Source organism: Tupaia chinensis, unplaced genomic scaffold (genome assembly GCF_000334495.1).
Source record: "Tupaia chinensis unplaced genomic scaffold, TupChi_1.0 Scaffold000322_1, whole genome shotgun sequence".
NCBI classification, from domain to species: domain Eukaryota; kingdom Metazoa; phylum Chordata; class Mammalia; order Scandentia; family Tupaiidae; genus Tupaia; species Tupaia belangeri.
The window spans coordinates 4,108,972-4,119,429 of record NW_006159816.1 but is presented as its reverse complement, the minus strand read 5'-3'; the positions used below and the strand labels follow the sequence as shown (position 1 = coordinate 4,119,429).

The window sequence follows — 10,458 nt, the reverse complement described above, 5'->3', positions numbered from 1 at the left end:
GTCAATTTTCAAACATTTTTTCTGATTTTCTGTTTTGGCTTCTGTCAAAATAGTGTAACCAATACCATAGCACCACCAGGCAGGTAGCCTCTCAAGCCAAAACTAACCTGTAAAGTGTACCAAGGCTGAAATCAGAGTGCTGCCTGCCACCACAATGGTTGTTAAAGTGAATAAATTCTTCTCTCAGTTTTCTCTGCTAGTCTACTGTATCTTTCCTTGCCAGTTTCTTACATTTTACTTTTTAAAAAAGGGAATTCTTTGTTTAATTTTATTTACTGTTATTATTTTTAAATTTTTCTATAGGGCCTGTGCACTCACCAAAGAGAGAGAGAAGGAAAGTGAGAAAGCAAACCACTTGGTCTGGGACTCAAACTGTGGTCAGTCATATGAGAGTCCAGCACCTTAGTGAGTGCACCACCTGCTGACCCCACATTTTACTTTTTTACTGTTCATGTTTTTCTAGCTGCTAATCTATCAATTGATCAAATAAAGTAATGTATTTTTCCTCAAGGGTAAACTGTCTAAATATAGCAAAGATTTCAAGGACATAAAACCTCTACAGTTCATTGTGTATTTTTGTATATCGTGTATTTTTGCATACATAAAATCTTTATTATTATAATATCTCATGACGTGAAACTAGTAGACATTCAATAAGTTTTCACTACTTAATTGTTTTAATTGATTTTCATTGTATCTGAAATGTAATACTAAAGTACATCTTATACGACTATCTACATAATTTGCAATAATTATTAAGTATAAATATCAAATGTAAGATGAATATATAAGTGTTGTAAACAAGTTAGTTGAGCTTATAGCTTATTACAGTCTTTTCAAATGAATACTTTCTAAAAAGTTATCATCATTACAGTCTTGATATTAAGATTAAGGCTAATTTTTCTTCCTCATAAGTTTTTTTTTTTTTTTTTGGAGAGATTTTCACTATAGGGCGCGTGCGCTCGCCAGACAGACAGAGAGAGACATTAGAGACAGAAAGCGAGAAATCACCCCCCAGGGGGGATGGTCACGCCGCAATCCCTTCTCCTCCATTCTCCTCTCGGGATCTTGGGCACGCACGCACACGCGCCCGGCGTGAGTTTTAAGCCACCGGGTCCAGGACGTGAACCGTGGTTGACTACGTGGGAGTCCAGCGACATAGCCATTACGCTAACTGTTGGTTCCCTTCCTCATAAGTTTTTAAATGTTCAAATATTCCTTTATGGGATGCTTTGCTTAAACTCACTTAATGGGCATTTTCAAATATACAGAAAAATAATGATAATAATATAATAGACTCCCATGAAACTATGAGGGGACTTAAAAATTTGTGGAAAAATGGAATTTATGTACAGGTTTGCATTGGTGCAAACTCTTTTTAAGCTCATGCCTCATTTTTTCATGAAGTATTTGAAGAGTTCATGTACATTTTAGCTATGTTTAAAACATAAACAACATCTAAGAAAACAAAAGTGATAATCTGTTCTTCCTGTGATGGAGCTTCCAAAGCAGTGTTCATTTTAAGAAAGCCAATGAAAGACTGAAGGGAATGACAGTGTCCCATCAGAGTTCAGAACAAGTTTTCTACTCCTAATGTCACTGTAGCATCTGGTTTATTGCTCACTTTTGTGTCATGCTACCATGCCTTACATTTGAATTATATGCAGATAGCACTCAGTCAGCATACCTGTCAGCCAGTCTCTCAGTCGGGTCATGAACGATAACAGTACAGTTTGCTGGATGGTGTAACAGAGGTACACACAGAAGCACAGAGGGAAGTCACCAACAAACATGTGCATACCCTGATAACTTGTGGGTTTCCCAAGGTCTCGAGTCATGCAGTTTTCTGACAATGGCTCTGGATTTTTCATTAGGGGTAGGTTAAGAAAACATTCTTTAATTACATGTTATTGAATTGAGAGCCACCAGGCTAGTCTGGAAACCATGTTTCTCTGGAAAAGACTTCAACTAATTAAGAATGTCTAACTCTAAAAGAGAAGGTTGGAGAGGATGTGTTAATCGCCAGATTTTCAATAATTGTCACACTGGAGAGAAAATACATTTTTTCTATAACATTCCAGAGGGCATAAATTTCAACCCATTTCTCTGGTTCTGACTTCTGCAATGCCACAGATAAGTTTCTTAGAGTTTAAGATAGCCTTACTATTGCTGAATAAGCTGAAAGTATAGCTGAAAACTACTGAAGTAAAGTGAATATTAGGATAAGTTTGATTATAGGTTTCCCAGTTGTTTTTTTTTTTTTTCCACTAAAGAACTTTTATTTATTTTTCACTAAGACTTTACCCTGAGGACATAACTACACTCTGTCACCACCCCCACCCCACCTTGAAGGGTTAGTACAGTAAGTGTTAAAGCAGATCTGAACAGTTTGAAAGATTGGAGCCCATATTAACTGAGAAGGAACAACCTCCTTCTAAATCATCATTAAAATGTTTTAAGTTATAAAAGGGGGGAGGGGCAACATGGTATTGAGATTGAGCGAGATCCTCACATGTCATCAAATACATTTGCTCTTGGCTAGGGTGTCACAAAATGGAAACCAGATACTCTGACACAAAACCTTGCACTGCAGCGTGCTGGACATGCCTGTATTCCAAGTTCACCCCCATTCCATTAATGCTTCCAGATCAGTTATTTCCTGGCTTGTTGGGCCTGCCGACAAAGGAACAGACAAATCTTCCCTTTACTCCAGTCTTTGTTATAAGGCTGGTAGGTCTAGGTATCAGCTTAGTAAACAAAGCAGCTGAGGTTTGCCAGATCATTGATAAAGTCAAACTGACTGATACTGTATGTGATGGAGGGACTGTCGGGATTCATTCTCTTCAGAAGTTCTTCATGCATTTTACAAACACTTTCCATGCATTCATTCATGGAGTCACAGTCAGTGTACATTCCTCCTTCTGACTTCTTCTGGCCTCTGGGTGGGCTGTTCCAGCAAAATCGTGTGAGACATCGCACCAGACTCTTCCCGCTGCAGCAGCTGCCGACATCACTGCTGTACTTCCAGTTACTTTGTCCCCCTAATATGGTTTATTTGACTCAGCTGATAATATCTCAGAAATTTATCAGGAGAAAAGAATCAGGGATAAGGCTAAGAATACTCAAGAATTATCTAAGAAAGAGGAGTTTTAGAGCACAGGAGTTGAGGGTAATTTGGGGCTGCTGAGTGGGAAGATAAATACACAGAGGCATGTGGGGTTCGACTGAGAATCTAGTGGACTATTAGCTGCAATTACAAATTTATTTCTTTAAATTCAAAGATAATAAATGTGAGACCCTTAACAGCAAATTAGAATTTCATCTGTAAATATGCATTTCAATCAACTAATCTTCAATCACCTCCCACTGAGTTACTTGGTTAATAAATTCCAACTCCCACTTCATGAAAAGAAAGCTCCTGAAACCACAATTGGGCATATGAATTGAGATGTAGGTACTCTGATCAGAGTCTTCTGCTATCCCTCTGCTTTCAATATCACATGATGGGACACAAAAATACACCATCGGGATGGAAAAAATATTTGTCATCATGAAAATAAGCTATTGCCTGTCTTCCCCAACCATTTTTCTCTATAGGAAGAGGAGGCTCAGTGGACTCTCAAAGGCCATCCCCATAAAAGGCAAGACATTTGTTCCACAGTCAGCTTGTTGCCAGGCACTGCGCACTAAGGCCTCCAACGTAGCAAGTTGTACCCCAGATAAACTGGCCTGCTGGGCATAGGTCCTCGATACTTTAAAAAAACTAACAGCATCACCTGCAAGGAATCAGCATTAAGGCTACTTTTCCCTTTCTAAGTTCATCCCTAAATATTTATGGGAAGTCTTCTTACTTCTCCAACTCCCCAGTTGCTCTGGAAGTTGCTTTCTTCTCTCTTTTTTTAAGAATTATCTGATTTAACTTTTATTTATTTATTTATTTATAATTTTGACCAGAGAGGGACAGAACAAGAGACAGAGAGAGAGAGGAAAAGTGTGAAAGCAAGCCGCCAAGTCCAGAACCTGAACCACAGTCGGCCATATGGGAGTCCAGCGCCCTTAACCACAGCACCAACTGCTGGCTAGATACTTTCATTTGATTGCCTCGGTGAAGAATCTCTTTAACAAAAGCATCAGTCACTGTCAGGTTTCTGCAGGTAAAACTGCTGTTTGATGATCATGTTGGCTGGATGAAGCTTGAATTGAGACCAACAAACCCATCTCAGTTACCTGGACTTGGTTCACTTTCAGGTTTCCAATAAGGAATCGCATGTGAGGCTGCCCATATCCTTTGGACCCAGCATGATTACTGCTGCCTTAGAAAGAAAGACGGCCTCTGCTTTAATGCTGAATCTTTCTATGCTGTTTATAATCTATGTTACTGATAGGCACTATAGAACAGCGAAAATCATATTTATGCATTTTGTAAGAGTTTATAAAAACTTACACAGGAAATACTAAGTCCTGTAAAATTTTGGGAAAATTGTAGTAAGTTAAGTATCATAATGGTCTATTTTATTTTTCTGGAGAGGTTTTTGCTGCAAGACGTGTGCTTGCCAGACAGACAGAGAGAGACAGAGAGACAAAAAGCGAGATATCCCCCCCAGGGGGTATGGTCACGCCACATTCCCTTCTCCATTCTCCTCTCGAGATCTTGGGCATGCAAGCACATGCACCTGGCGTGAGTTTTAAACCACCGGGTTGGAGACTACGTGGGAATCCCTCAACATAGCCATTACGCTAACTGCTGGACGTGAGAGTCCCTCAACATAGCCATTACGCTAACTGCTGGTCCCTCATAATGGTCTATTATTTAAGGTCTTTTGAAGGGCAATATAAACACAAAATCTATTTGTGGCTTTTAAAACATCTTTGCCAGTGATTAGCATAATCAGGACCTAGAAGTGGAACTGGAAGTCAAGTTAGCACTATGACAAATGAACTTCAGAAGTCATTCCATTTATACCTAGTTGTGTTTGGCAGTAATCATTAGAAGGCACATTAGGAAGAAAAGGATCATTACTATCTATTCATATAAACTACTTACACAGAAAAAGATGACAGTAAATAGCTATTCTTTCACAAATGCCTTTTTCACCCCATTTTTGGCCTACCCCAAATTCCGGTAGAAAAGGGATGGCATGTGAATTGTTGGTTAACAATTAAATTATCTTTACAGTTGTTCACAGGACATTGAAAATCTCTCATATAGTGTTTTATTAGATTCTTTATCTCAAAGATATTTACCAGTCTTCTCTCTCTCTCTTTTAAACATACTAGCGAAAGAAGAATTTTCATCATATATTGCTGTTTTAAAGACTGATTTTTAGGTGATCCCATGGCATGACGGTTAGGCAGCTGGATCCCAAATAGATGACCACATTGTTTTTGAGTCTTAGACCTGATAGCTTGAGAAACACTCTAGGTGTGTGTGCTTGCATTCCCAAAATGCCAAAAGAAGAAAGAAATGGAAGAGAAGGGATTGTGACATAAACATTCCCAATGCAGGGGTAACTTCTTGTTTTCCCTCTCAATCTCTCTGGTGAGTACAAGTGCCCTCTGACAAATAAAAAAACTAAATTTAATTTGAAAAGAAGGCTGACCTTTATTCACTGGTTCTTAGAAAGGACACTCACTGAATTCAACCACTTAAACTCAATCAACATAGATTTCCTGAGGCTCTGCCATGTGCTGGGCACCTGCTAGTTGCTGAGGATAAAAGGATAAACAGGGCAGAAATGGCTTCTGTTCTCAAAACCTGAAATCTAGTACAATGAACAATTAAATCTCATGAAAGCTCTTTTTCTACCATCCTCTTAGAATCTTGCAACTGACGGGACCAGCAGTTAGCGTAATGGCTATGTCGCTGAACTCTCATGTAGTTGACTGTGGTTCGAGTCCCGGACCCGGCAGCTTAAACTCACGCTGGGTGCGTGTGCGTGCGTGCCCAAGATCCTGAGAGGAGAATGGAGGAGAAGAGACTGCAGCGTGGTCATCTCCCCTGGGGGGTGATTTCTCGCTTTCTATCTCTCTGTCTCTCTCTGTCTTTCTGGTGAGAGCATGTGCCCTATAGCAAAAATCAATCAATCAAAAAAAAAAAAAAGAATCTTGCAACTGACAACTAGTTCTTTCTTTTAAAAGAAGACCAAGAAAAAAAAGCTCCATTTGACCATTCATGGAAAAAAAAACTGAGGTATACATAAATAGATAAATGTAAAATATACTGTAATACAAAAGCACTCTCAAATTAACATCTTCTAAATGCTAGAAATAAAGTTTATATAAGGAATAAAATATATAAATGAATACAGATAAAGTTTATATAAGGAATAACCCTGCTTCTTGCCTTTTGTATGATGTTCATGAAGCTGAAGAAGTGACTTTAAGGATTCAGCACTCTCAAACTCATGAGTGTCCTTGAGGAAATCTTCAGCTTGGTCTATTTTAATAGCAAACTACGAGAGAAATACAGAAGAAAGACATTTGTAAAAAAACAAGGTCAATGTATCACTCTTAGTAAATAGTAGGTGTTTTTCAGGAATTCATGGCCTATGCATGTGTTCGAACAAGTAAATATAATCAATTTACATGTAGTCAGTTTATGAAGTGTCAGTGTAAGAACTCTTATTCCTAGGGATTGCTTTCATACTTGGAAATATGTCATATGTGCCAAAATAAACCAACTTGTATACTGTTCAAATGTCTACTAAATTTTTCATCCAAAATTATTATATCCTATTGCATGACTATAGTTACTTTCAATATAGCAAAACAGTTTGTCAATGAAGAAGCATAAAGTCTGCTAAGAGAAATCAATAACAGATAGACTAACTAGTGACCTATATAATTATAAGTAAATTTAACTGAAGAGCCCAAATAGAAGGCTGAATTACAGCTACTTTCCCCTTTATTATTAAGCATAATAAAAACACCCAAGTTTTAGAACAATACATATTCTAAACCCATTTTTAATACAAAGCAATGTGTGTGTGTGTTTAGATAGATATAGATGTAGATATAGATTATTTGTCCAGAAAGTGGTCTGAAAAGATGCACACAATATTATTCCCTTTATGAGAAGGAATAAGATCAAGGATGAATGAGAAGAGGTGAATTTTTGGCTTTAAAAGCTATAATTTCTAATTTTGTTAGCTTTTTATGTCTAATACTTATGCATAACATATATTAATAAAAATGAGATTAGCTAGAGCAAGGATGAAAAATGGAAGAGTTCTCTTCTGTGTCAAAGGAAAATATACAACGATTTGACACCCTCAATTGTGAGGGATAGGACTAGTCTCTTTTTTCCCATGAATGATGTATCAGAAGTAATGCGATGCTTGAAGTGATGTTAAAATACTCAGGAGAATAATCTTAAGCATTAATTTTAGAAGAGAGAAAAACATATTTGGTTATGCTATTATAAGGATAGCCATGGTGAGAGAAAATAGCTGGTTTGTCTTAGCAGTAAGATTCAATGGTAATTATTATAATTTATAACCACATTTTAATCAATATGTTCACTTTTGGATTAGGTTTAGAATAAATTAATGAAGGCAAAGTATGAGTGTGAAAGATAAAGACTCCAATCAAAGGGCTTGTCCTTTTAAGTATTCCTCAAACTATTACCTTTAAGTTTGATTTTTAATATTTTCATGTAACTAGTTGATGAACAACTTCTACTGATTTTTTATTATTAGAACAGTCTTATAAAACCAAGTTAGAGGGACCAGCAGATGGCGTAACTATTACGTCGCTAGACTTCCACATGGCTGACCACGGTTTGAGTCTTTGACCCAGCAACTTGAAACTCATGCTGTGCATGTGTGTATGCGTGCTCAAAATCCAGAGAGGAGGGTGGAGAAGAAGGGATTCTGGTGTGGCAATCCCTGGCCTCCCAGGGGATGAGTTCTCACTTTTTGTCTCTCTGGTAAGTGCATGCACCCTATAGCAAAATTCTCTCTTAAACAAACAGCCTGGAGAGGGACTAGCAGTTGGCGTAATGGCTATGTCGCTGGACTCCCATGTAGCTGACCGCAGTTCGAGTCCCAGACCAGGTGGCTTAAAAAACTCACGCCGGGCGTGTGTGCGTGCGTGCCCAAGATCCCAAGAGGAGAATGGAGGAGAAGGGATTGTGGCGTGGCAATCCCCCCTGGGGGGTGATTTCTCACTTTCTGTCTCTCTCTCTCTGTCTGTCTGGCGAGCACACACACCCTATAGCAAAAACCTCTACAAAAACAAACAAACAAACAAACAAACAAAACAGCCTGGAGAACACATGTCACTGTTACTTAAGAGCAGTCTTCCTAAAGGCTAGTGTAATCTTTGAGAATGACCCATCTGATAGTTAAGTCTGTGAGTCTGAAATTATCCTGTAATAATTATCAACTATGCGATAAGTCATTTAGTATTTCTAAAACTCATTCATGTACATAGTTCAATAGGAAGATCATATCCACACATCATTTTTTGTCTTTTTAAAAAATCAATAATGAAAATTGTTTTCACATACAGAAAGGGCATGAAGATTATATATGAGTTTGCATTTCTAGTTGGTATGAAGTGACCTACAAAATTGGAAGTAGAAGTAGAATAATACTAGAAGTTATAATCTTCTTACTAGATCCAAGAAAATTTCACTCAAATATAAGATCGAGAGTGGTAGGTTGAGTTATAGTTTGACTTAGTATTTCCTTTTACTTCATATTCTATCTTGAAGTAAGTTACCCATCATAAAGAGATTATCTATCATTAACACTAAAAACACAATGATAAACAAATATTGGGTCTAATGTTAGTCAGTAATATTTTTTGTGCTCAAAAGAGCTGTGTTTCAAGAGCAGTTCACACCTATATGACACTTACTAAGGTGGAATAAATCAGTCCTATTTCTAATTTGGCCTCTGTAGGTGTAGTTCAGCTATAGTGCTTTTTAGGAAAGAAAATTGTATGTGGAAGTTTTTCCCAAGATGATCTATAAAATGAACTGTGAGTTAGACTCCAGTGTTCAAACTGTGAAAAACAAGCCTTGAAAGTTACAGTAAGGTTTTTGCTCCTCCTTTTTGCTTTTAAATGAGTTCATGATGCATGAGATTGTCTACCCCAATTTTTATGTTCTATTACTAATCTTCTTGCCTTCATTATTTTGGATTTAAGTCCTGAATTTTCAGTTTAAAAATGTCATATTTTTCAAAGCTAGTGCTTTATCATAATGAAGCAGTGCTCTCACATCAAAATGAATGTGCTGCCACTTGACAGAGAAGTTAAAAGTGAAATTTCCAATAACTGTCTTACACCCAATATAACACCTCTTTTGATAATGTTCTTCGAGGCTCACATTCTGAGACTGAAAAAAAAAATCACGGAGTTTAAGAAAAATCACAGGGACAAATGACCTTCCTAAGTCCAAAACTTTTCATTCTGTTGTATTTTAATGAGCTCAATGAATGGAAAATAGACTACATATCTTAGGAAAGTATTCTACAAAATGTTATGTTTGCAAGTCAAATATGCTATGGTATATTCTATAATTGCTTTTAAAAATAATATCTAGTAAGGGGGCCAGCAGATGGCATAGTGGTTTCATCACTGGACTCCCACATGGATGACCATGGTTCTAGTCCTATACACTGTGGCTTGAATATCGTGGCAGGTGCATGGGCTTGTGTGCCGAAGATCCTGTGAAGAGGATGGAGGAAAAGGGATTGCAGAGTTGCCATCCGCTATTGGAGGTGATTTCTCACTTTCCCTCTCACCACCTTTGTCTCTCTCTGGCGAGTGCACATACCTTATGGCAAAACGACTAAAAGAGAAAAAAATAAGCAGCAGAAAATTTTTTTCTCTGCTGAAATTGAAGTCACTACATATCAAACTTTTCTAATAATGCTATAATCTGGACACTTGTTTAATTTAGAACTATGTTACTATCTTTTAAAGAAGATAGCAAATGATTGTGACTTACGAGTAAGAGTTCTCACTTTTACTTAATAGTTTGTTTTTAACTAACCCAAATTCATTTTTGTTTGATAACCTACATTTTTTTTTTTTTTTGGAGAGGTTTTCGCTATAGGGCACGTGCGCTCACCAGACAGACAGAGAGAGACATAGAGACAGAAAGCGAGAAATCACCCCCCAGAGGAGATGGTCACGCCACAATCCCTTCTCCTCCATTCTCCTCTCGGAATCTTGGGCATGCATGCATATACGCCCGGCGTGAGTTTTAGGCCACTGGGTCCAGGACATGAACCACGGTCAACTACATGGGAGTCCAGCGACATAGTCATTACCCTAACTGCTGGTTCTCATGAAATGTAGATATTAATATATTGGTGTGTTTGATGATCTGTAATTCGCTCATTAGAATTCTGTTCTGTTATTCAACTCAAAGTTCACATTGCCTACTGTAATCACTATCAAAAATTGATGATGTAGCCCAGACTCTGTGGTGCAGCCATAGCCTAT

General features: G+C 37.7%; 1 protein-coding gene and 1 pseudogene across 6 annotated transcripts in view; both read right to left on the bottom strand.

Moving 5' to 3' along the window:
- The window catches only part of CCDC141 (coiled-coil domain containing 141), a 239,919-nt gene that overhangs the window by 170,168 nt on the left and 59,293 nt on the right, over window positions 1-10,458 (bottom strand). For all 6 annotated transcript variants that reach the window (XM_006151644.3, XM_027773111.1, XM_027773114.1 and 3 more), the window contains one exon: window positions 6,344-6,452. In XM_006151644.3, the coding sequence (XP_006151706.1) occupies window positions 6,344-6,452 (109 nt within the window). The remainder of the gene's footprint in view (window positions 1-6,343; window positions 6,453-10,458) is intronic.
- LOC102477890 (enhancer of rudimentary homolog pseudogene) lies at window positions 2,362-2,974 on the bottom strand (annotated as a pseudogene).